The sequence below is a fragment of the Ranitomeya variabilis genome, chromosome 4, assembly GCF_051348905.1.
Source record: "Ranitomeya variabilis isolate aRanVar5 chromosome 4, aRanVar5.hap1, whole genome shotgun sequence".
Classification (NCBI taxonomy): domain Eukaryota; kingdom Metazoa; phylum Chordata; class Amphibia; order Anura; family Dendrobatidae; genus Ranitomeya; species Ranitomeya variabilis.
Window position 1 is genome coordinate 632,038,206 of NC_135235.1, and position 25,271 is coordinate 632,063,476.

The 25,271-nt window shown below is 43.0% G+C and overlaps 1 protein-coding gene across 1 annotated transcript in view; it reads right to left on the reverse strand.

The window, feature by feature from the left end:
- The window catches only part of LOC143767327 (uncharacterized), a 760,398-nt gene that overhangs the window by 52,483 nt on the left and 682,644 nt on the right, over positions 1–25,271 (reverse strand). Inside the window, 1 exon segment of the mRNA XM_077255569.1 lies at positions 1,584–1,674. Within this exon segment, the coding sequence (XP_077111684.1) occupies positions 1,584–1,674 (91 nt within the window).

A 25,271-nucleotide genomic window follows, 5' to 3' on the forward strand; every position in this document is an offset into this window, starting at 1 on the left:
AAAATACAATTCTGGGATGTATTAACAGGGGCATACAGTCTAGATCACGTGGAGTCATTATTGCCCTCTATTCCTCTTTGGTCAGACCTCCTCTGGAATACTGTTTTGGGCACCACATTTTAAAAAGATATCAACAAACTGGAGCAAGTTCAGAGAAGAGCGACCAGAATGGTGACAGGTCTGCAAACCATGTCCTATGAGGAACGATTTGGGAATGTTTAGCTTGCAAAAAAGAAGACTGAGAGGAGACTTAATAGCTGTCTACAAATATCTCAAGGGCTGTCATATTGTAGAAGGATCATCTTTATTCTCATTTGCACAAGGAAAGACTAGAAGCAATGGGATGAAAGTGAACGGGAGGAGACACAGATTAGATATTAGAAAAAACCTTTTGACAGTTAGGGTGATCAATGAGTGGAACAGGCTATCACCAGAGGTGATGAGTTCTCCTTCAATGGAAGTCTTCAAACAGAGGCTGGACAGACATCTGTCTGGGATGATTTAGTGAATCCTGATTTGAGCAGGGGTTTGGACCAGATGACCTAGGAGGTCCGTTCCAACTCTACCATTCTATGATTCTAGAGGATATAAATCAAATAGGAGACAATGGGGCTGTAAGATATACATTGCATATGAATACCCAACTAAACAAAAATGTCTCATATGAAAGAATACTTTAATATAATATGCAATTAACAAAAATTCAATAAATGCGTAAAAGGCAGAGGGCCTCAAGGGAGGACCATGTGAATAGATCCAGGTAACTCCCTGTATCCATAAACTAAGTTATTGCCTGTATTAACACATCACAGTCGATTATATGGCATGCGGCACTAAACAAGAAATGTTATAATATTAGTAAGCCGGTGCGTACACAATTACAGCAGGCACTAAGTTTATTGAGACAGGAAGTTTAAATTTCAATATATTCGAACCATTTTTGGTCCCTGTGTCCGTTTTTCCAATCTGTGTAAAATCCAGTTTTTCTTCTTGGTCAATGCCTCTAATATTAACTGCTACGTGAAGAATGGACAGCGCTCAGATGACAACACGGATGACATCTGAGTGCAACTAGTTTTTTCATCAGAAGCAGAGTGATCCCACTTATTATGGGGTCCATCTGAATTCTGATGTGTGTCCTTTTTAAGAATTCTAAAGACAATTGCACTATTTATATACAAGAACATAATGCTTGCAAAGAAGAATGCTAATAATTTAAGGACAAAAAATGTATTTTGTACATAACAGTGCAGCCTGTGGCTCACTAGTAATGTTTCTGCCTTCCATATCAGGGGTCCAGAGTTTGAATCTCCTGCACTGCCAAGCTTCAAAAGTAAATTTAGAGACATCCACTGAGGACAGTGTTCGGTGTTAGACAAGACTGTGTATACAGAATAGACAACCATACAGAATAGTGTGAAAAAGTGTGTGTGTGTATTTTTTTTTTCTTTTTTAGTTTAAGCAATTAAATCTTTAGGGGTAAAATCTGAAACAATAATCTGTATGAACAAACCCTAAAAAATTCAACACAGAATTATGGAGAAGAATCTGTGACTTCTGTGCATTTAGTTGTTGCTACTGACCTTGGTGGTTATTTGTAGGGATCTCCTCATTACACCGCTCATTACCCCTCACATGCATCCCTGTAGTATTAATATGGGGCAGATGTTTTCCCTGAAATAAAAGATTGCAAAAGGAAAAAAAAAAAATGTAGAACTTGTATGAAATTATCTAGAAAAAACAAACAACAGTAAAACAACATGGCAACTTGAGAGAGCATGCTCCGCGCTCCCCATCATCTCTGTGCATTGATCTTTTATCATAACTCTTAGTTTGATCAAATAACACTGCTGGGCACAGAAGGTTCATGTTTCTGTTACGCCCATAAATTCCTGTTGGCTACATCTTTCTAAGGCTGGAGTCACACACAAAGTATAAAAATACGGTCCACTTTATACAGACCAAATACGCAGAAATGTTCCCTGAACAGTGATCCGTATGTTATCCGTAGGCATGGTGTGGCTGCGTATTTAGCGCATGTAAACCTCCGTATGGCATCCGTACGGCGAGATTTTCTCGCCGGCTTGCAAAATGAACATATAATGGATCCATGGGTTCAAATATTCTTGAAAACATATATACAGTCTATATATACACTCACTGGCCACTTTATTAGGTACACCTGTCCAACTTCTTGTTAACACTTAATTTCTAATCAGCCAATCACATGGCGGCAACTCAGTGCATTTAGGCATGTAGACATGGTCAAGACAATCTCCTGCAGTTCAAACCGAGCATCAGTATGGGGAAGAAAGGTGATTTGAGTGCCTTTGAACGTGGCATGGTTGTTGGTGCCAGAAGGGCTGGTCTGAGTATTTCAGAAACTGCTGATCTACTGGGATTTTCACGCACAACCATCTCTAGGGTTTACAGAGAATGGCCCGAAAAAGAAAAAAAATCCAGTGAGCGGCAGTTCTGTGGGCGGAAATGCCTTGTTGATGCCAGAGGTCAGAGGAGAATGGGCAGACTGGTTCGAGCTGATAGAAAGGCAACAGTGACTCAAATCGCCACCCGTTACAACCAAGGTAGGCCTAAGAGCATCTCTGAACGCACAGTGCGTCGAACTTTGAGGCAGATGGGCTACAGCAGCAGAAGACCACACCGGGTACCACTCCTTTCAGCTAAGAACAGGAAACTGAGGCTACAATTTGCACAAGCTCATCGAAATTGGACAGTAGAAAATTGGAAAAACGTTGCTTGGTCTGATGAGTCTCGATTTCTGCTGCGACATTCGGATGGTAGGGTCAGAATTTGGCGTAAACAACATGAAAGCATGGATCCATCCTGCCTTGTATGGAGCATCTTTGGGATGTGCAGCCGACAAATCTGCGGCAACTGTGTGATGCCATCATGTCAATATGGACCAAAATCTCTGAGGAATGCTTCCAGCACCTTGTTGAATCTATGCCACGAAGAATTGAGGCAGTTCTGAAGGCAAAAGGGGTCCAACCCGTTACTAGCATGGTGTACCTAATAAAGTGGCCGGTGAGTGTATATCTTTATATATCTATATCTACAGTATGTATAATGTATATATATATTATATATATATATATATATTTTTTTTTTATTTATTTATTTTATTTGTTACTACGCGATATCAGACAGGCACTAGGATTTCAATCTTCGGTTGTTTCTATTTTGACTTTCTAATTTTCTGTTTTTATTTATATATATTTTTTCTGTTTTGTAAAACCCCTTTTTGCACTAGATAACATTGAACTGTTCTGAGGAAGGTTCACTTAGGACTGAAAACGTTCAACAAGACAATTGGTTCTATGTCTGGACGCGAAATAAATTGAATTTTCTTCTCTTTATAAATGATTGAGTGCCAAGTTATTTTGGATATTTGCTAGTAAAGTCCTGCAGTGTTGGACTCTGACAAAGTAGAGGGAATTTTTCTATAATCTTACATGACATAACAGAGGAGAAAGAAGAGATGGTGGAGAAATATATTTCCCATTAGTAGACAATTTATATAGTTCTGGCATATTTTTTCAAATGCTTGAAGGCCAACTGTCACAGCTCTTTTGTCAGGTGTCCCGGGACCAGGGGCTCCTTCCCTGTCTAAAACGCTAGGGGTGCCCTAGCTCGCCCTATTCCCCAGATTACATCTGATGGTGAAGACACCAGGGCCACGTACCTAGCCTTAGCCCCTGAATCCACCATCAGTGTGTACCCCTCCCCCATCTAGGGAAGAGGGGATTAGTAAAGAATCGTAATTCACCAACCAGACTAACAAGGTAATATGAACAGGGATAAAAGGAAAATATCAATCATACAAATATACACACAGAAACAGAGGTATTCACCAGGGAGTGGAGGATTGGGTCAAACCAACGTAGAAGGAGGGGAATTATCACAGACCCAAAACCTAGCAACAGTCTCAGAAAAATACACCAAATGCTTTCTGAAATAACCAACAACCAACAACCTCCAGCAATGCAGTAAAAGCTACCTCTGACCAGAATTGCTAACCAGGGCCCAGATTATATAGGAGATGGAAGTAGCTAGCAGTGAACAGCTGGGCCTTAATGTAGGAAAGTTTCCAGGAGCTCTCAACTAAGCAGATTAACCCATGCACTGCTAAAAGAAACCTGTACCATTTAATATGAAGGTGAAGTGCTTCTAATCAGTGCAGCATTAGGATATATCAGATGCTGTGGACTTCTGGCTCTTCTCTGTAGCGGTAAACCCGAGACACAGTTAACTTCTTGTTTAAGGCAGAGAGAGGTGTCATAAGAGGCAAAAAGTGGGGGATAAATTGCCTGTAGAAGTTGGCGAATCCCATGAAGTGCTGGATGGAATGCAGACCTTGAGGAAAGGGCCAGAATAGAACAGTAGAAACATTCTCTGGATTCATTTTGAGACATTGGTTAGAGACGGACAATATAGCAGAGAAAATCAAGGAGGTTTTTTCCAAGAGATATTTAGGCAAACAAGTTATTCTCCCAGGGGCAATGCAGAACTTGATGGATGTATTCTGTTTGGGAGGGAAGATCAGGAGATAATATCAGGATATCATCCCAATACACAACCACAGAAACAGAGTTAGGATCTCGGAAGATATTATTAACAAACTTCTGAAACATTGAAGATTCCTTACACAACACCTCAAGTGCATGACCAGATACCCTTAGATGACAGTCACGGGTATTAAAGCAGTCTACCATTCAAAGCCCTTACAGATATGAATCAAGATGTAAGCCCCAATTTAGAGAAGAATATCTTAACTCCCCGGATTATGTCAAAAAGCTCAAAAATCAAAGGAAAGGGATATTTGTTCTGAATCATGATTTTGTTAAGGTCTCGATAGTCTTTAAAAGGATGAACGGAACCACCCTTCTTCATCACAAAGAAAAAAAATGGCACCAGCAGGAGAGGAGGACTTCAGAATGAATCCCTTGGATAAATTCTCTTGCATGGATTCAGACACGGTATGGGTCTCAGGTAGAGAAAGGGGATATATTTGGCTTCAAGGAGAAGTGCCAGGTAGGAGGTCAACTGGGCATTCACATATTTGGTATCGACACGTCCGGAATGACCCAACCTGTAAAACTGTCCCATTAGTTAACTCCTTCAACGAAACCGTTAAAACAATAAATAAATAACAAGTTAAAAAAAAACCTATGCTTTATCATCATACGCTGAACAAAAAGTGGAATAAAACAATCAAAATGATGAACGTAATTGAAAATGGTATCTCTGAAAACATCATCTTATCCTGAAAAATACAAGCTGCCATACAGCTCTGTCAGCAGAAAAATATAAAAGTTATAGCTCTCAGAAAAAAGAAATGCAAAAATAATTGTTTTTTTTGTGTAAAAGCCGAAAACATGACAAAACTATATAAGTGTAGTATTGCTGTAATCGTACTGACCCGAACAATAAAACTATGTTCACACTAGGCATTTTTTTAATGTAAACTTTCTGCTGCGTTTTACAGTACCAGCAAAGATTTCCGAAATCTCATGCACACCTTGGTATTTCTGTCATCAGCATTTTGTCCTCTGCATGATTTTTTGCACAATAGAGCATGTCACTTCTTTCAGCGTTTTTCACTCATTAAAGGGAACCTGTCACCTCGTTTTTTCGGTATGAGATAAAAATACTGTTAAATAGGGCCTGAGCTGTGCATTACAATAGTGTAGTTTGTGGACCCCGATTCCCCACCTATGCTGCCGAAATACGTTACCAAAGTAGTCGTTTTCGCCTGTCAATCAGGCTGGTCAGGTCGGATGGGCGTGGTGTCTTCCCCCAGATCTTGCGTAGTTTTCCATTGGTGGCGTAGTGGTGTGCGCATGTCCAAGGTCCCGAATCCTGCACAGGGGTGTGAAAATAGCAGCGATGTCCGTTATTCCATTGGTGATCGGTGGGCGCGGCCATCTTGCTTTGGCCGCGCGTGCACAGAAGCGGCGCTCTGCTGGCCGCGGCTTCAGGAAAATGGCCGCGGGCATCCGCGCGTGCGCAGATGGCTATCGCGGCGGCCATTTTCGTGAAGCCGAGATGCGAACTCTGCTTCACGAAAATTGCCGCCGCGCTAGCCTTCTGCGCACGCGCGGATGCCCGCGGCCATTTTCCTGAAGCCGTGGCCAGCAGAGCACCGCTTCTGCGCACGCGCGGCCAAAGCAAGATGGCCGCGCCCACCGACCACCAATGGAATAACGGACATCGCTGCTATTTTCACACCCCTGTGCAGGATTCGGGACCTTGGACATGCGCACACCACTACGCCACCAACGGAAAACTACGCAAGATCTGGGGGAAGACACCACGCCCATCCGACCTGACCAGCCTGATTGACAGGCGAAAACTACTACTTTGGTAACGTATTTCGGCAGCATAGGTGGGGAATCGGGGTCCACAAACTACACTATTGTAATGCACAGCTCAGGCCCTATTTAACAGTATTTTTATCTCATACCGAAAAAACGGGGTGACAGGTTCCCTTTAAAAGCAATAGGTGGTGAATAACACAGTTATCAGGTTTTGCAGAGTTTTTAATGAAAAGTACAGCAGTATGTGAAACCCGTTTATTTTTGTGATTTTCCCAGGTTTACCATCTTGTCTTGATCACCTGAGATGGCAGTTAGGATTAGTACAGTTTAATTAAATTAGTGATGTGTAAAAAAGCAAACATTGGATGACTAAAGGTACCATCACATTAAGCGACGCTGCAGCGATATAGACAACGATGCCGATCGCTGCAGCGTCGGTTTCGTCGTTGTGTGGTCGCTGGAGAGCTGTCACACAGACCGCTCTCCAGCGACCAACGATGCCGTAGTCCCTGGGTAACCAGGGTAAACATCGGGTTACTAAGCGCAGGGCCGCGCTTAGTAACCCGATGTTTACCCTGGTTACCAGTGTAAATGTAAAAAAAACCCAAACACTACATACTTACATTCCGGTGTCTGTCGCGTCCCCCGGCGTCCGCTTCCCTGCACTGTCTAAGTGCAGGGAAGCGGATGCCGGGGGACGCGACAGACACCAGAATGTAAGTTTGTAGTGTTTGGGTTTTTTTACATTTACAATGGTAACCAGGGTAAATATCAGGTTACTAAGCGCGGCCCTGCGCTTAGTAACCCGATGTTTACCCTGGTTACCAGTGAAGACATCGCTGAATCAGCGTCACACACGCCGACTCAGCGATGTCAGCGGGTGAGCCAGCGACGAAATAAGGTGCTGGCCTTCTAGCTCCGACCAACGATGTCACAGCAGGATCCTGATCGCTGCTGCGTGTCAAACACAACGATATCGCTATCCAGGATGCTGCAACGTCACGGATCGTTATCGTTGTTAAGTTGTTCAGTGTGAAGGTACCTTAAGGAGTGAAATTGAACAACGCCTGAGCAACTCAATGGCAGGCCAAACTGTGAACATCTAAAGTGTCCTACAACTTAAAAGACGTGAATACTTTTCTGACCAATGATGACAAAAGTATTCTCCAAGTGATAACTTTATTGGACAACCAGAAAATACTGGTTAGCCAATAAAGGTATCACTCCGAGAATACTTTTTTGTCATCATTGGGCAAAAAAGTATTGACATCAATTTTTCTGGCTAACACGTTACCACAATATAATTTGTTATTGTACATCACTACAGCTATGTCTTAGGTATACTATTTCAGACCAATTAACCTTCCCCAGCTATTACATTTGTATGGGTATTTTTTCATGAACATACAGTGGGGCAAAAAAGTATTTAGTCAGTCAGCAATAGTGCAAGTTCCACCACTTAAAAAGATGAGAGGCGTCTGTAATTTACATCATAGGTAGACCTCAACTATGGGAGACAAACTGAGAAAAAAAAAATCCAGAAAATCACATTGTCTGTTTTTTTATCATTTTATTTGCATTTTATGGTGGAAAATAAGTATTTGGTCAGAAACAAACAATCAAGATTTCTGGCTCTCACAGACCTGTAACTTCTTCTTTAAGAGTCTCCTCTTTCCTCCACTCATTACCTGTAGTAATGGCACCTGTTTAAACTTGTTATCAGTATAAAAAGACACCTGTGCACACCCTCAAACAGTCTGACTCCAAACTCCACTATGGTGAAGACCAAAGAGCTGTCAAAGGACACCAGAAACAAAATTGTAGCCCTGCACCAGGCTGGGAAGACTGAATCTGCAATAGCCAACCAGCTTGGAGTGAAGAAATCAACAGTGGGAGCAATAATTAGAAAATGGAAGACATACAAGACCACTGATAATCTCCCTCGATCTGGGGCTCCATGCAAAATCCCACCCCGTGGGGTCAGAATGATCACAAGAACGGTGAGCAAAAATCCCAGAACCACGTGGGGGCACCTAGTGAATGAACTGCAGAGAGCTGGGACCAATGTAACAAGGCCTACCATAAGTAACACACTACGCCACCATGGACTCAGATCCTGCAGTGCCAGACGTGTCCCACTGCTTAAGCCAGTACATGTCCGGGCCCGTCTGAAGTTTGCTAGAGAGCATTTGGATGATCCAGAGGAGTTTTGGGAGAATGTCCTATGGTCTGATGAAACCAAACTGGAACTGTTTGGTAGAAACACAACTTGTCGTGTTTGGAGGAAAAAGAATACTGAGTTGCATCCATCAAACACCATACCTACTGTAAAGCATGGTGGTGGAAACATCATGCTTTGGGGCTGTTTCTCTGCAAAGGGGCCAGGACGACTGATCCGGGTACATGAAAGAATGAATGGGGCCATGTATCGTGAGATTTTGAGTGCAAACCTCCTTCCATCAGCAAGGGCATTGAGGATGAAACGTGGCTGGGTCTTTCAACATGACGATGATCCAAAGCACACCGCCAGGGCAACGAAGGATTGGCTTCGTAAGAAGCATTTCAAGGTCCTGGAGTGGCCTAGCCAGTCTCCAGATCTCAACCCTATAGAAAACCTTTGGAGGGAGTTGAAAGTCCGTGTTGCCAAGCGAAAAGCCCAAAACATCACTGCTCTAGAGGAGATCTGCATGGAGGAATGGGCCAAAATACCAACAACAGTGTGTGGCAACCTTGTGAAGACTTACAGAAAACGTTTGACCTCTGTCATTGCCAACAAAGGATATTTTACAAAGTATTGAGATGAAATTTTGTTTCTGACCAAATACTTATTTTCCACCATAAAATGCAAATAAAATGATAAAAAAAACAGACAATGTGATTTTCTGGATTTTTTTTTCTCAGTTTGTCTCCCATAGTTGAGGTCTACCTATGATGTAAATTACAGACGCCTCTCATCTTTTTAAGTGGTGGAACTTGCACTATTGCTGACTGACTAAATACTTTTTTGCCCCACTGTATGTCTTGCATGGGTGACCTGTGTTCATGGTTCTGTGGTGAAAGCAAAACTAAACTTTCAGATCCTGAAAAACAAAGCAAAAAATGCACCAAAACCTGCGCATTTGATGCTCCTTCTTTCATGCTAAGAGTGCAAGTTTTGCTGCAGAAAAAAAATGCTGAAAAAACACCTAGCGTGAACATAACGATCAGCAACCTTATCAATTTTACCACATGTGGAATGGCATAAAAACAAACAAACAAAATTCCTGAATTGCTGGTTTCTGTTAATTCTGCATTCCAAAAATCATAATAGAAAGCAATCAAAAACTGTCAAGTGCCCAAATATGGCACCAATAAAACCATGAACTCATCCCAAAAAAAAAAACAAGACCTCACATAACTCTGTCAGCCGAAATATGGACAAATTATAGCTATCAAAATATGGCATCTTTTAGTGTATGACAGCAGCGAAACATAAAAATACTATATAAATCTGGCATTGCCTTTCATTGCACTGACCCAAAGAATTAAGTCATCTAATCACTTATACTGTACAAGGAACGGTGTAAAAAATAAATTAAACCAATTCTTCACCTGCTGTTGATTTGTTAATTCTACCTCCCAAAGACCACAGTAAGCCTTGGCTCACATTTATCCTGCGCTCTAGCGTAGAGCGCTTACACTGGAGTTTCTGTTTAAATCTCTGAAATACATGATTCAGATGGAACCCCGGGTAGAAGATTCCTCATAATGAGACAGATGGAGGCACTGTGGACACTGTCTGTCTTTTTATTAGGAGCGCATAAAAGTGCTGTCGGACACAGTTTTGTGCACTTCCCAAAAACACATGCACAGAATCACTGGGATACTTTGGAGCGTTACAGAGTTATTACTACATAAAGTGACACTAAGGCTACTTTCACACTAGTGTCGGTACGGGCCCGTCGCAATGCGTCGGGCCAACGTACCGACACATGCTGTGAAGTAAAAGCACAACGGAGACAGCGGATGCAGTTTTTCAACGCATCCGCTGCCCCATTGTAATGTCCGGGGAGGAGGGAGCGGAGTTCCGGCCACACATGCGCGGTCGGCAATGGCGGACACGACACACAAAAAAAGTTACATGTAACTTTTTTGTGCCGACGGTCCGCCAAAACACGACGCATCCGTCGCACAACGGATGCGACGTGTGGCCATACGTCGCAATGCGTCGCTAATGTAAGTCTATGGTGAAAAAAACGCATCCTGCAGACAACTTTGCAGGATGCGTTTTTTCTCCTAAACGACGCTAGTGTGAAAGTAGCCTTATCAGCTTTTAAAACTGAGGCTAGGTTATTAATGCACAAGTGGCTCGGTCCTTAAGAGGTTAAGCTTGCCTATATATCATTGTTTTCAAGAAATATGATATTCTATGCACACAGAACATTCATATTAACAGTTGTTTGGTGCACACACACACACACACCACACACACACAAACGAGTGCCGCCGGCCTGTCTACAGGTTATTATACGACAGCAAATAACTTTATATAGCGGGTTGGTGGTCATTTAATGGCCTGGATTCTCCAATGTAAATACTACCTCAGACCCAGAGGCACCTTATACAGTGACCAGCAAAAGGGTAAGAATGTTTTGAACTTTTGACTTTCAGGCTCCATATCTCACCATCCACTACTGCCTTGTTTGTGAGACTACCATCATTTTACAGACAATCATCTTGGCTATCTAATACATAAATTTGACTTGCAACTACACTGCTCAAAAAGATAAATAACACAATATAACTCCAAGTCAATCACACTTCTGTGAAATCAACCTGTCCAGTTATGAAGAAACATCGATTGTAAATCAATTTCTCCTGCTATTGTGCAATTGGAACAGACAACAGGTAGAAATGATAGGCAATTAGCAACACAACCCCTATAAAGGAGTGGTTTTGCAGGTGATGACCACAGACCATTTCTCTGTTCTCATCCTTTTTAGCTGTTTTGGTCAATATTTCATTATGTCATTGCTCTCACCCCTAGAGGTAGCATGAGGCAGTGTCTTCAACCCACAAAAGGTTGCTCAGGTAGTGCAGATCATCCAGGATGGCGAGCTATAGCAAGAAGGTTAGCTGTGTCTATCAGCACAGTGTCCAAAGCAAGGAGAAGATATCAGCAGACAGGGCAGTACACTCGGAGACATGTAGTGGGCCATAGGAGGGCAACAACCCAGCATCAGGAAAGCTACCTCCTCCTTTGCACAAAGAGGAACAGGAGGAGCAGCGCCAGAACCCTGCAAAATGACCTCCAGCAGGCCACTAACATGCATGTGCCTGCTCAAACTGTCAAAAACAAACTCCATGAGGGTGGTATGAGAGCCCGATGTCCACAAGTGGGTGTTGAGCTTACAGCATAATACCATGCAGGGCGATTGGCAGATTCAACATTGGTGCCCTGTACACTTCACAAATGAGAGCAGGTGCACACTGAGCACATGTGACAGAGTCTGGAGAGGCCATGGAGAATGTTCTGCTGCAACATTTCCAGCATGACTGGTTTGGAAGTGAGTCAGTAATGGTGTGGGGAGGCATTTTTTTGGAGGTCCGCACACCTCTCCATGTGCTAGTCAGAGGTACCCTGACTGTCATTAACTACAGAGATGAGATCCTCAGATCCATTGTGAGAGCATATGCATGTGCAGTTTCCTTTTGATGCATGACAATGCTAGGCCTCATGTGGCTGAAGTGTGTCAGCAGTTCCTGCATGATGAAGGCACTGATGCTATGGACTGGCCTGCCTATTCCCCACACCTGAATCCAAACAAGCACTTATGGGACATTGTGTCTCATTCCATCCCCCGACGCCACATTGCACCACAGACTGTCCAGGAGTTGTGTGATGCTTTAATCCAGGTCTGGGAGGAGATCTCTTAGAACATCCACCACCACATCAGGAGCAGGTCCAGGCGTTGTAGGAAGGTCATACAGGCGCGTGAAGACCACACACACTACTGAACCTCGTTTTCTTGTCTTGAGGCATTTCCACTGAAGTTGGATCAGCCTGTAATTTGATTTTCCACTTTGATTTTGAGTATCATTACAAACCAGACCTCCATGGGATATTCATTTTGATTTACATTGATCATTTTTATGTTTTAATGTTCTCAACGCATTCCACTATGTAATTAATAAAGATTTGCAAGTGTATTTAGCATATGATTAGTCATGCAGATTCTTGTCTTGTCATTGCGTTGTTACGGTTTTGCTCCTGGTAGTGATTTGACTAGTCCACTCCAAAATATTTACACGTTTCCCCTTTAACCACTCGAGTGTTGCTTGAGCATTATGCTTTGTGTCAGTGTCTTGTTGGAAGGTGAACCTCCACTTCAGTCTCAAATCACTGACAGATTGAAATAGGCTTTGCTCATAAAATATCACTGTATTTCACACCATTCATCTTCCCCTCGACTTGGACCATTTTCCCTGTCCCTGCTGACGAAAAACATAACCACAGCATGATATCGCCACCACCTTGTTTCACTGTGGGGATGGGGTATCTGGAGTGATAAGCTGTTTTGGTTTGTCACCAGACACAGCGTTTACCTTCGTGGCCAAAAAATTCAATTTTGGTCTCATCTGATCACATACCTTCCACCATATATGTATTTTGGCAAACTCAAAACAAGCCTTACAATTTTTCTGTGAAAGTAAAGGCTTTTTCTGCCCTCTCTTCTATATAGAACACCTCTATGGAGTGTACTGCTTATTGTACTGCTTATTGTGGTTGTATGGACATATACTCCAGTCTCTGCTTAGGAACTCTGCAGATCCTTCAGGGCTACCTTTGGTCTCTGTGCCGCCTCTTTGATTAATGCCAGGGATGACAGTTCTGGTGGCAGGTTTGTTGTTGCACCATGTTCTTTCCATTTCATGATAGTGGATTTGATGATGCTCCAGAGGATCATCAGAGATCTGTACTTTTTTCTTTAATAACCCAACCCTGACTTGTACTTCTCAACAACTTTGTGCTGGACTTGTCTGGAGATCTCTTTGGTCTTCATGGTGTTGTTTGGTTAGTGGTTCTTCTTGCTTAATGATGTTGCAGGCTTTGTGGGCTTTCAGAAAACGTGTGTATATACTGATAGACCATTTGACACTTAGATTGGACTTCTGTTCGCTAAGCATGTGACTTATAAAGGTAATTGCTTGCATCAGAAATTTTTAGGGGCGTCATCACAAAAGGGGCGAGTACATATGCACATGACAATTTTTAGCTATTTGATTCCATAAATTTTATTTATGCCTATATTTTTCTCACTTCACCAACTTAGACTATATAGCGCTGATGGATCATACACAAACCGCATTATAAAAATATTTAAAACATAGGTTGTAATGTAACAAAACAGGTAAAAGCCAAGGTGAATAACTTTATAAGGCACTATACCCAAGTAAGTCAACCAGTATGCACCAACTTTGTGAACGTGTAAAAGAGACCTGGGATCAGATTTCGGTCGAGACATGTTTGAATCTAATTGAGAGCATGCCCAGAAGCATTCGGGCAGTGTTGAAAGCCAAAAGGTGGATTTACAAAATAATAATTCAAATTTAGATATTTAGGAGCACGACAGTAACAATGCAGTGACATATCAAGAATCGGCATAACTAATAATATGCTAAATAATTGCTAGTCATTTTTATATATGAGATAGCCAAGATGATTGTCTAAAAAATGATGGTAGTCTAACTTTCAAAGCAGTAATGTATGGGGAGATATGGAGCCTGAAAGTCAAAAGTTCAAAACATTGTTACTCTTTTGCTCTTCACTGTAGGTAACATCTACTGCGATTGGAATTGTTCTCATTCCTTTCTTAGTCATCTGGTCATGATGCCATTATGACTTTTCACATCCACAGCAAGTCTGTCACGACTCTGTTGTCGGGTGTCCGGGGACCAGGGACTCCTTTCCTATCCCTAACGCTAGGAGTGCCCTAGCTCGCCCTGTTCCCCAGGTTACTTCTGATGGTGAAGATGCTGGAGCTGCATACCTGGTCTTAGCTCCTGAATCTGCACTCAGCCTGTACCCTTCCCCCACCCAGTGCAGAGGGCAGTAGTAGTGTACTGTAATACACCAATTAGACTAACAAGGTAATACGAACAGGGGTAACGAAAAATACCAAACTTATAAATATACACACACAAATAAAAGAGGGATGCACCGGGGAGTGGAGGATCAGAATAAACCAAAGTAGGAGAATAATGGGAACTATCAAACACTCAAAATCTAATAATAGTCACAGATAAATCCACCAAACGCCTTCTCCAAACCATCAACAACCTCTAGCCATGTGACAAAAGCTAGCTATGACAATGAGTGCTAGTCAGGACTCAGTTTATATAGGAGATGGGAGTGGCTTACAGTGCACAGCTGAGAGCCTTAATGCTCCAGGAGCTCTCAACAGAGCAGAATAACCCTTGCACTGCCCAAAGAAATTTACACCGTTTAATAAGAAGGTGAAGTGCTTCTAATCGGTGCAGTAGGAGAAATCAGACATACAGGCTTCTGGCTCCTCTCTGTCGCAGTAAACCAGTGACATAGTCTCTACAAACTTTCTTCTTCTCTGCTCCAATCAGAAAAAGACTGTTGTCTCTAATAATTTGGCATTTTAGTATAAGGGCTTATTCAAAAGTCAGTATTTTTCATTTGTGTTTCTTTACCAAAACTTACAGAGAAAAACTATCATTTAAATATTGACTGTTCTGTCTTTTCAGGAAACTCTTTGTTTTCACATACAAGTACTGATGAAATACTGAACAAAAATACTGATGTGTGAATAAAGCCTTATACCGAAGGAGAAAACAAGACTGAACACAAGACCTTCACAGCCTTCTAGACATCATAAGGGAGATCTCATGACACCTTCTCTCCATCTACCTGATGATCCAGAGGAACATTGGAATCTTCTTGGTTACAGTCCTGTTGAAGAAGAGGACGGGGACATCTCTCTGGTGTTGTCCTCTCACTGGATAGAACTGGAGGAAACACATACAGGGACTGAATTCATTCTTTACATACAGATAATTATAGGCCGCGTGTATTTAGTCCTCTCTATTACCTGGTGGTGTGAGGGGCTGGGGAACCTCCATCATGACGTCCTTGTACAGATCTTTGTGTCCTTCTAAATACTCCCACTCCTCCATGGAGAAATAGATGGCGACATCCTGACACCTTATAGGAACCTGACACATACAATGATACCGTCATCCCCGATCCCTCCATAGCGTTACTGTATAATGTCCCAGCATTCCCAGCAGTGTCACCTGTCCAGTCAGCAGCTCAATCATCTTGTAGGTGATTTCCAGGATCTTCTGGTCATTGATGTCCTCATGTATCAGGGGGTGAGGTGGAGGCCCCGTGATTGGGCTCAGGGGTCTTCCCCATCCCTCAGACACAGGGGCCTGACAGCGCTCACTAGAGGTCTTCTTCACTACTGTGTAATCCTGGTTATGGAGAGACACATTAATAAACCTCACTACAGACATTCCCAGAGTCCTCACCTCTCCAGTTCTGTCCATCTGTTATTCCCATAGATAAGAATGATGTAATGTGACGTCATCAGAATCTCTCACCTCTCCAGTAAGCCGGAAGAGGATCTCTAGGGTGAGGTGTAATATCCTGTCCGCCATCTTGTCCCTGTCCATATTCATCCTTGTAGGGTCACTCAGGAGAATTCTCTTATATAGAAGATCTCCACTGAGAGGATCCGATATTGTAGGGACCTGAATGGGGAGAAGATGACGATGTAACATCATAAAGATCCCATGTAAGAAACCTCCGGAGCTGTTACCGGCGTCACATGATCACTACATCCAGTCATGGCCCCGTCCTGCCCCCGGTATAACACACAGTCCCATTATAGTCACATACAGAGATTTATCACAGGCTCAGCACTGAGGGGGTTAATGTCCCCTGCACCCAGTAATGGGGAATCTCCAGCACCTACCTCCACCTGCAGAGCCGCACACCACATATATGGCTGCTCTGTGCACACAGGACCTGTGATGAGGTCACAGGAGGGGAGGAGTCAGGGGTCACATGATCAGGGGCCTCAGTGTATGCAGGACTCTGCTGTGCTGGTTGTCATGGTGCTGGATGAGGGGAAGTTTATGTGTGGGGTCAGGAAGGGTTTACAGGGTGGATGTAGCAGAGTCGTGTGTGTACGAGGTGTATGTAGTGGAGCCGCTTCTCTTATACTACGTGATTATACACGGTGTAATATCAGCTTTATCTTATCTGGCCTGTTTTATCGTCCATATTCTCGTTTTCTAGTTCTGGAGATCTTTCCCCTTATCTGGAGTCGTCTCAGTGGGATTTTTTTCAGCTCCCTACACAAATTGGTTATTGGAGCACAATTGTGAATACAGCTCTGGCTACATGGGCGCCGCTTCATTATTTGTATTTTATTTATTTATTTATTTTATTGTATTTGTTGATGGGTTTTTTAGCCAAATTTTTCTTGAACCACTTGCACCATTTTGAATTTTGTGCAATCGTTGTTTTGGTCTTTTACATATTTTGTGACTTTTTGGTTCAGAAGGTCTCATGTGCCACTTGTTCTGCCCTTTCCAATGAAAGACAGGGGTTCGTTCAAGCATTAAAGAGTTTCACTACTATAGTTTTGGTTTGCTGTGTTATAGCACCACCCAGTGGTGGTTAAATTTATTACCTGTGTTTTTCAGTAATAATCAGAGTGTTGCATTATGGGATTGCACCAAAGCATCATGGGATAGGGGAATCCCCCATTTTCTCTCTGTGTATTTTCCTGTACACTCGTGTTAATCTGCTGTGTTGGAACTACTTCACTTACTTGCCACCCTGGTTAGTTTATCCGGTAAGATTGTTATCTCTGTTCTTGCAATATAGTGTTCTACTAATGTGATTATTGCATAGCAGCTAGTACTTAGGAAATCTATTACCAGTCACTTGCTGTATGTAGTTATATGTAGAAGTTGCATCATCCTGTATACTTTTCTATTAGTTGTAAAGTATCAGCTGTATTGTTATTTGGCTCAATACTTATACGTATCATGTATATTCTTATAGTTTTACCGCATTTCAATACCTGTTACCAATAAACAAGTTAGACTACAGAGAACAGTCTGCTTATTGGAAGACAGAAGTGGTTTATGCTGTATGTTGGATCACACACCGTATCAACGTGTATGAAGACAGAACACCACTTAAGAAATTATTAAAAAGTCATGACAATTCCAGATGTAAATAAAATAATTGCAGGGGCCACTGGAGTATAATGTTTGCGAATTTTTAAAAAAGTCGTAATGAATCAGTCAGAAACATGTGAAAGACCCAAACCCTGTTCACAATGATGAACATTAGCCCCTTAAGGACAAAGCCACTTTCTAGATTAATGACTGGGCCTTAACCCCTTTCCGACATCGAGAGTAATAGTATGCCGATGTCGGACACCCTCACTTTGATGTGGGCTCCAGCGGTAAGCCCACATCTTTTCCAGCACATGTCAGCTGTTTTGAACAACTGAAATGTGTCCGCAACAGCCAACCACCGGGCGGAAATCCTGCCCATCAGCGCCCGTGTCACATGACCGCAGATCGCCGATGGGTTAGCATGACAACCAGAGGTCTCCAGTAGCCGGTGGTCAGAGCTCATAGCAAGTCAGCAATTCTACATACAGGCGATCTGATCATCGCCTCTACGTAGAAAAGGTTATCGGGTTATGGCAGCTTCTAGCCTCCCATGGAGGCTATTGAAGCATGCCAAAATAAAAAAATATATTTTAAAAAAATATTTAACCCCTTTAATCCCTAAGCGTGGATTGCACGTTAATGACCAGGCCAATTTTTACAATTCTGACCACTGTCCCTTTATGAGGTTATAACTCTGGAATGCTTCAATGGATCCTGATGATTCTGACATATTTTCTCGTGACATATTGTACTTCATGATAGATAGTGGTAAACTTTCTTTGATATTACCTGCGTTTATTTGTGAAAAAACGGAAATTTGGCGAAAATTTTGAAATTTTAGCAATTTTCCAACTTTGAATTTGTATGCCCTTAAATCACAGAGATATGTGTGGCATATGTGTGGCACCCCAGGAGTTCGGTTACCACAGTAGTGCTGTCTTGCTCACGGGGAGGATAGTGCCATGTCTGGAGACAAGTGAGGTTTCCTTTGGTATGTTTACACACACAACACCTTCCACTTCCAGGCCAGGAGGGGGAGCTCCAAGCCCTGTTTAGGGCAGCTTCCCTCAATAAAGATCTTGGTTTGGAGGCGGAGTGAGCTCAGTTTGTAGCAGGAGTCTGTGTGCGAGGACAGACAGGAGTGGAGCACAGAGGAAAGAGAGAGCTCCAGGAGGCCATGAGCAGGCCTCTGAAGAGTATCAGCGCAAGAATCCGGGAGCCCGAGGCTTTTGTGGATTATAAAACACAGAGCAGAACCGGAGGGTATTGTTCTACAAGGACTTTGCCCATAATTACCTGTGGCACAGTAGCACCTAGGATCCTGGAGTCACCGAGAGCAGACCCCAGTTCACACGGCCCGAGCTGCCTGCCATACAGGTACCTGTCCTAGGACAGCAGAACGATTAAAGACTTTGTTGAGACACTTACTGGCAGCAGGGACTTAGAGACAGAAACCGCAGAGTGGTAGGCTCCCACCTAACTTACCCAGGGGAACTCGCTTGTCTCTGGACTGCCCGGACTTCTCTGCCTGCCCTGTCATCTGGTGCTCTGGACTGTGGATGCTGAAGTCTTCATTGATTACTTCTATTCTCTGAAGCTGCTCATTGTGTCAAGCCCCGGCCTTAGGCATTCCAAACTATGATCAGCCATTTTTCTTATTTTGCACAGAGCAGGGAGGACATGCTACCGCAGTACTGACACAGCAACATGGAGAGAAACAGCTACGACAGTTTGGCGCCCGAACAGGGGCCGTGTAACCAGCCACCTTATTCGGAATCCGTATGTGGGAGCTTCCTGAGAGATTGGACATGCAAGCAAACACCAGCTGCAGCAAGGTGAGAAATGTTATTCTTACAATCTGTTTGCACCTGCAATCTCTCTTCCGGATTTCTCCATACCTCTGGGTGAAGGCTGTAAACACGGTTCAAAGAATCCAAATCACCAGTGAGTTTTGTGTTTGTTTTGTCTGTTTATGTCCGTATGAGAGTTGAATTATAGAGTAATAAGATGATAATTGTGATAATTGTTATCTGTATTATTTGTCAATATCCTAATTGGTTGTGTATTTGTTTAGTGTGTAAGTGTGTAATACAAGAGCTGGGATAGGCTCTGTGCAGTGTTGTTATTTTGGTCATTTTGGATTGGCAGTGCATTATATGAAGCTGTATTTTGTATAAGGCCGTGGTTTTTGTTGTTTGGCCTTAAAGTGTTTTCAGAGTGTCAGTGGACACTGCTGCAGTTTTATTTATATAGAGTTGTGTTAATTCCAAAGTGCAAAATAGGCAGGCTGTGTGAACCTTGTATGTATGTCTATGAGAAGCTCTGATTGAGATAAGGGATTTTCTTCTTGTAAAAATCAACTGAAGGAGAAAGAAAAAAAAAAACAGTCCCTGAATGAGCACGTATGAATGAGTGATCACATAAGTATCATTACTTATCTAACTGTTGTTGAGGGTCCGGATGAATGAGTTGTGGATGTTTTTAATGTACATTTAATTTACATCTGAGATTCAGTGAAACCTGTGTTATATATGGTTTGACACTGGATAGGTTTCTATGTGTGTCTATGTGTGTTTTGGCCGGACGCAGTCAGAATCAGCCTATTCAAGTTATGCAGTGATTTGCCTGTATAGAGAAACTTTTTAATTCCGAGAGGATGAATGTTTGAATGTTTTGTAGAGATTAAGTCTGAAAACTGCTGCACTCCGTTTCTGTGTAGAAGACACCAAGCTCTTATCTGTGCAAAATACCAGATGGGAGGAGGGAGGCAGACCCCTGCACGACTTGCTTGAGATTTCTCCCCTCGGTGCTGTGGGCCAGAGGAAGGGGGGCATAGGGCTGTGCTCAAATATTGTCCTTGGTTTGGTACACGCTGAGAGATTTGTGTTTAAACAATAGTACAATATTGTAAGTTGCAAATTGAAAGTGATTGAAAGATTGGTAAAAAGATTCTCCTGCTTCAAGTTGAGTGATTGATATAGCAAATTGAGGATCAACAGAGGAGGTAGCCAACTGCACGGCTGATGTAGTGTACGGAGTAACCTGCTACAGTCAGTCTACGGCATTAGGTGGTGTAACCTTGCCGTCCATGGAGCTGTGCTAGCCAGCTGATTTACCGAGTGGTAGGTAGTGAACCTGCTCGGTAAAATCCTTTAAGTCCACCGAGTGGTAGGTAGTGCACCTGCTCGGTGCCACCGAGTGGTAGGTAGGGAACCTGCTCGGTGTTGTTGAGCGGATAAGTTGAAGCCATGGGCAACTTATTCTGTGTGCAGTCATGGCCCCCAATGGGATCCAAAAACCGCTGTATAGATTGGAAAAAGGAAGCAGTGAAAGATGTAAAACCAATATTGAAAAAGGCAAAAATGCCAGTGAGTGGATGTTTGGTTGTTCAAAAAGGCACAGACAAAGGAGGAAAATAGCAAGTGAATAAATGGCGTCTGAGAGTGTGCAGCAGGACGGAAGTAAGGTGTATTATGAATGTTTTGATGCTTAAAAGTCCGACTATGACACATTACTGCTACCGTTATACCTTTGTATAACCAGAGACCCAGACAAGACAGATGGACTGTGGTCAGACAAACCCAAACTGGAGAAATACTTGTATGATCTGTGCTGCAACCCGACCTAAGAGAATTACACTGAATCCTGTCCGGACAAGATCACATGTAGTGACATAAGAAGCTGACACAGGATTGTGGTTGGTGGATAGTGGGGACATTAACTTTTGGGAGAAGGCTGACAGTAATCCTTTTGGGAAGGAGCTGTAGACCAGCATGTCATGTCACCCCCAACCGGTCATCTAGTCACCCCCACCACCAGAGAACCAACCACATCAGGTAGGGTAAAACAGATACAGGAGTATTATCCCTGGAGGCCCTCTGACTAGCTAGCTACGCTAAAACAATTGGCTGACCCTGAGAACCAACCTTTCCTATTTTTCAGATAAAGACAATATGATGGACGTATAAGTGCACCTGGGCAGGCCTAGGGAGATAGTGAGCACAAAAGCAGGTGACTTGCTAGGACACATAATTAAGACATACAGATGTGACAAAAGGAGAGAGTGTAGAGATGTACTTTGGACAGTTACAGCTGAAATGGGAAGACATGGGGTACAGTCCAGTAAACCCACTTGATGTTAAAGTATTGGTAAATACATTCATTGACGGTATGACCAAAGACTTACGAGACGCAAATACAGAGATCCAAAAGACCTGAATGGAGAAATGTAGATCCAAAAGATCTCCTGAAAGTCGCTGAAGAGTTGAACAAACTAGGACAAGACGACGTGTCATGTATGCTGGAGTACAAGGAAAACAGTAGAGACGCAGTGAGGGACCTAAGGACTTAGAAACAGTAAAGTGCTGGAATTGTGAAGAAAATGGACACTCAGACCAATCTTCCACTTCCTTCACCTCCAGACTAGGAAACTGACAACCCAGTGACAAATGTGTGCCCTGTTCTTGTTCCCTCCGGACCTGGTCCTGCCTTGATGGCCACCATAACAATGCCGGGAGGGAAGGAGACAGAATTCTTGATTGACACTGGGGCAGCTGGAACTGTGGTACACAAAGGCTTGATAATGCCAGACATGATTACTGACGAGACTGTGGAATGCGTGAGTGTAGAAGGACAAGCGACTGAAGCCCCTTTGACTAAACAAATAAGACTAGAATCACGAGACAGCCAAGAGGTGCTTACAAACTTATTGTTAGTGACAATACCCCTATGAATTTTCTGGGAGCAGAGTTGAGTGCTGGCTAGGCCGCCATACAGTACTCTCCTGAGGGTATTACAGTCACAAGTCCCCTTTCATATAAACACTTGGTGCAGAGAGACTCCAGGGTCTTCCACGTGCACATTATACCACAGGTAAATCATGCCCTAGTATAGTTACACTTAAGTCCATTCATTTGCCAGTTTAGTAGTTTCCTTACACAAGGTGGTATAGTTACCGTGTATTTCTAGGTTGTCTTCATATGATATATAGTTTTTTTAGCCATTCATTATATTGGCTCAAACCATAGTCACTGTTTATTTGTCCTTTCCACTTCTTATACCTTATCGCAAGCAACTGGTATTTGGTATTCTTCAAATCCCTTCTTTTGTATTTGAAACTGTTAGTTATGGATTTATATAGGGCTGCTACCTTCTTAAAATAAGCTTGTGCTTTGCTGTGGCCTATGGCATTGTGCTCTCCCATTTTATGACTCAGTATCTTTCGTAAATATATATATTTTCATATATATAATTTTCTTTTGGTAACATATTCTGTGAATCAAATTTAGTTTTCTTAAAAGGTACTCTACCCAATCAAATACGGGTATAAATAATATTTGGACATTAATGTCTGACTTATATAGACACTTGTGTAATATTGCAGAACTGGTGTATATGGCAAGAGTAGTGAAAGTCATACCTGACACCAGAATATCTGAGGACAGGGAAAAGAGTCAGGTACCAGACACTGTTTGGGCAAGGGGAAAATCTGATGTGGGTCGGCTTTAATTATTAAATTAAAAGAAGGAACCACTCCTCTTTGGTTAAAGCAATACCCCTTAAGTCTAGTCAAATCAATGGCCCTGAGCAGGGATATTAAAGAGTATGTTAAGGCAGGGGTTCTGGTGCAAAGATCTTCCCCCTGCAACACCCCTTTGTATCCAATTAAGGAAAAAAGGACCCAAGGGTTCCCCTGACACAGAATAGTTCAGGACTTACAGTGAGTGTGATCTCAATTGTCCCTAATACACACACCGAACGGTTACAAAATGTTTCACAGTCATTAATTTGGCAAAATACATTCTTTTCTGTACCCTTGCACCCTGACTGACGGCATCTTTTCTCTTTTACTCGCAAAGGTAAACAATACTGTTGGACGGTCCTCCCAAAAGGGGGAAAGAACTCCCCAACCATCTATTCAACAGCAATGGCAGGGATTCTTGAGCAGTGGCAACCACCTCATCCACAGACTGTACTATTGCAGTACGTGGATGAACTCTTGCTCTGCTGCCCGGACCAGACGTCCTGCAAGGAAGCTACAGTTTCCTTGCTGTGTTTTTTTTTGGCAGAGAAGGGTTGCAAGGTCTCACGTGACAAATTACAGTATTGCAAACAAAAGGTGACATTTTTAGGACATTGTATTGCTGAAGGTACAAGACACCTGACTAAAGACAGGGAGCAGGCAATACAAAATCTCCCTTTACCCAGGTCACACCAGCATTTACACATTTCCCTAGGTTTGGTGACCTACTGTAGGCCTTGGATAAGGTCTGCTTCACAAATGATGCAACCACTCTATGACAGGTTGTCATCAGACCCCTACAATCTCACTCAAGAAGCAATTGAGGCATGTGAGCTCACACTGACTTTTTCTTTTGACAATTTGTTCCCCACATGACATTAATGCCATACTCGTACAAGTTCAACCAAAAACACCTGTCTATGGATAGACAGATCAGACTTGAATGTGCTCTAATACTAATTCCTGAATATGTCACCCTCAAAAGACATAATGTTCTGAATCCAGCCACTCATCTGCCTGTGGATTCAGAAAAGGGGGAATTGGTGACAGCATTAGAAAAAAGAAGGAAAAAAAAAAAAAAAGTACTCTGGTACGTTGACGCACAAACATGACTGCATAGGAACTGATGAGTCAGGAGACAGTATGTTTTACATATGTTCATGAAAAACCTGTTCCTAATGCATATGTTGAGGTTTTTATTTTTGTAGATGGCTCCAGATACCACCAGGATGGGCGATTCTACACTGGACATGCAGTAGTATCCTCACATGAGGTAATCCGAGTTGAACCACTCCCTCCTCACATGTCGGTGCAGGAGGCAGAGTTGAAGGCACTCACTGAGGCGTGTAGAGCTGCTGCAGGTAAAGTCGCTAATATTTACACAGATTCGAATTGTGCATGGGGAATATCCCATGATTATTGCCCCATCTGGAGAAGCAGAACGTTTCTTACACCAGCCGGTAAGCCCATTAAAAATGCAGAGCTGGTGAAACAATTAGTGGAGGCATTGACGTTACCAGTCCAGGTTGGCATCGTCAAGGTAACAGCACACACGGACGGTGACTCTGTGGAGGTAGAGGGCAACAGAAGGGCGGACGAGGCTGCTAAAGTAGCAGCAAGGCGGCCTAGGGAGCAGTGGACGGTGGCGGGGAGTCAGCGTATTCCAATGTCCTGAAATCCCTCCAGCTGCCCAAACAGAGAAGGACCACGGGGGAGAATGGGAGCTGAGCTGAACTCAAGAAGAGTTTTGGGAGAATAAGGATAAATTGTATATACCAAGGTCCCTGTTCCTAATTATGGCACAAGCAACACTTGGCCCCACTCACACCTCAAAATGTCACATGTGTCCATGGTAGATGCCTTCCGGATCGCTCCTGGTTTCAGTTACGCAGCAGCAAAGCTCGTACGGTCATGCCTCATCTGTGCACAGCACAACCCAGGTAAAACAGTAAAAATCCCTAAGAAAGCGACACCCAGGCCTCTCTACCCGTTTCAGAGACTGCAGACTGGCTACATACAGCTACCCAAGGTAGGAGTGTGTGAAAAATGTCCTAGTATGTGTAGATCTCTTCTCTGGTTGGCTGGAAGCCTATCTGGTAAAATGTGCAAATGCTAAAGTGACTGCAGACAAACTGATGAAAGAACTGATCCGCAGGTATGGTGTCCCAGAAACCATAGAGAGCGATAGGGACACACACTTCACG